The sequence below is a fragment of the Moschus berezovskii genome, chromosome 25 (genome assembly GCF_049115385.1).
Source record: "Moschus berezovskii isolate FMDL1 chromosome 25, NW_MosBer_1.0, whole genome shotgun sequence".
Classification (NCBI taxonomy): domain Eukaryota; kingdom Metazoa; phylum Chordata; class Mammalia; order Artiodactyla; family Moschidae; genus Moschus; species Moschus berezovskii.
Window position 1 is genome coordinate 21,483,495 of NC_142484.1, and position 1,826 is coordinate 21,485,320.

Here is a 1,826-nt window from a genome sequence, read left to right on the forward strand (position 1 = left end):
CTCTTCACTCTGTAGGTTAAACTGTGGTGATTTTTTTGCTGCTTAGTTTATAACACCTTAGAAGGGAAAACTCTTGTCTCGCATCTCCATGGTAATGGTAAAGAAATTCTATGGATCAAGTTTTGGATAGTTTTAGTCATTCCCTGTACATACCTCACTATGTGAGAAGAATTGTTGGAGAAAAGCTGTTTTTCCTCGGTGTAAACCTTTTCTCCTGTGCTCACAGATTTGCTTAGAGAAGAATGGCTCCAGGAAATGGCTCTTCCGTGACTCAGTTCATTTTGTTGGGATTAACAGACCAACCAGATCTCCAGCTCCCGCTCTTCTTCCTCTTTCTAGGAATGTATATGGTCACTGTGATGGGAAATTTGGGCTTGTTAATCCTTATAGGGCTGAGTTCACACCTACACACCCCCATGTACTTTTTCCTCTTTAACTTGTCCTTCATAGATTTCTGTTATTCTTCTGTGTTTACACCCAAAATGCTGATTAACTTCATATCAAAGAAGAATATTATTTCTTACATGGGGTGCATGACCCAGCTCTTTTTTCTCAGTTTTTTTGTCATTTCTGAATGCTATGTGCTGACATCAATGGCCTATGATCGCTATGTGGCTATCTGTAACCCACTTTTGTATAATGTTGCCATGACCCCTAAAGTGTGTTCCAGCCTTATGCTTGGTTCATACTTCATGGCATTTGCTGGTGCCATGGTTCTCACTGAATGCATGCTGAGCCTGGCCTTCTGTGAGGCAAACACCATCAACCATTATATGTGTGATATCATGCCTCTGCTCAAGATCTCCTGCACAAGCACCTATGTCAATGAGCTGGTAGATTCCATTATAGCAGGGTTCAATGTCATTGTGCCCAGTATCACCATCTTTATCTCTTATGTTTTCATCCTCTCCAATATCCTTCAAATCAGCTCCAAAGAGGGCAGATCCAAAGCCTTTGGCACCTGCAGTTCCCACGTCATTGCTGTTTCTCTCTTCTTTGGATCAATTTCATTTGTGTATCTCAAACCATCTTCTGCCGTGTCTATGGATGAAGGAAAAATCTCTTCTGTTTTTTACACCAATACGGTTCCTTTGCTGAACCCCTTAATCTACAGTTTGAGGAACAAAGATGTTAAACTTGCTCTGAGAACAACCCTGCCTAGATGATTTTGATCAGAGAGTATGTGTCTGTGCAGCTATTGATATGACAAGGAGATTCTGTGGTAATTAAATATTAATTAAATATTTTTAGTTGCAGCCTTATTATCCTTTTTTTTTTTCATAACATGATTAAGAAAATGTGTGCCTTTTCTCAATAATTTACTTCCTGTTTTTCTATCTGGAACTTCTTTTTTCTATTTACACACTATTGTATCCCCCCATTTTTCCTATTTAGTAATAACATTAAATTAGAAATGCTATCTGTGTTTTTTTGTGATATCAAACTTTTAGTTTTTTGGAAAAAGAAAATGGTCTTCAAGTGGTCAAATTTGAGATACCTCTGATAGAATGAGCAACAAGTGAAGAAAATCACCTAGATAACATTAGAGCAACACTGTTTCATTGGAGTTGTGCTCACCTACCACTTACTTTTTGGAGAAGGCAATGGCACCCCACTCCAGTAATCTTGCCTGGAAAATCCCATGGATAGAGGAACCTGGTGGGCTGCAGTCCATGGGGTCGCTAAGAGTCGGACACGACTGAGCGACTTCACTTTCACTTTTCACTTTCATGCATTGGAGAAGGAAATGGCAACCCACTCCAGTGTTCTTGCCTGGAGAATCCCAGGGAGAGGGGAGCCTGGTAGGAGGCCGTCTATGGGGTCGC

General features: G+C 40.4%; 1 protein-coding gene across 1 annotated transcript; it reads left to right on the plus strand.

Moving 5' to 3' along the window:
- The first annotated feature begins 218 nt into the window (after positions 1 to 218).
- Positions 219 to 1,166, plus strand: LOC129548496 (olfactory receptor 8B3-like). The gene has a single exon (XM_055415015.2). It carries the CDS (start codon positions 243 to 245, stop codon positions 1,164 to 1,166), a length of 924 nt encoding a protein of 307 aa, XP_055270990.2. The 5' UTR covers positions 219 to 242.
- Positions 1,167 to 1,826: the final 660 nt, after the last annotated feature.

What these genes read in the sequence shown, in the direction of transcription:
- LOC129548496 (XM_055415015.2), top strand. Translation starts at nt 243, where the DNA reads ATGGCTCCAGGAAATGGCTCTTCCGTGACTCAGTTCATTTTGTTGGGA.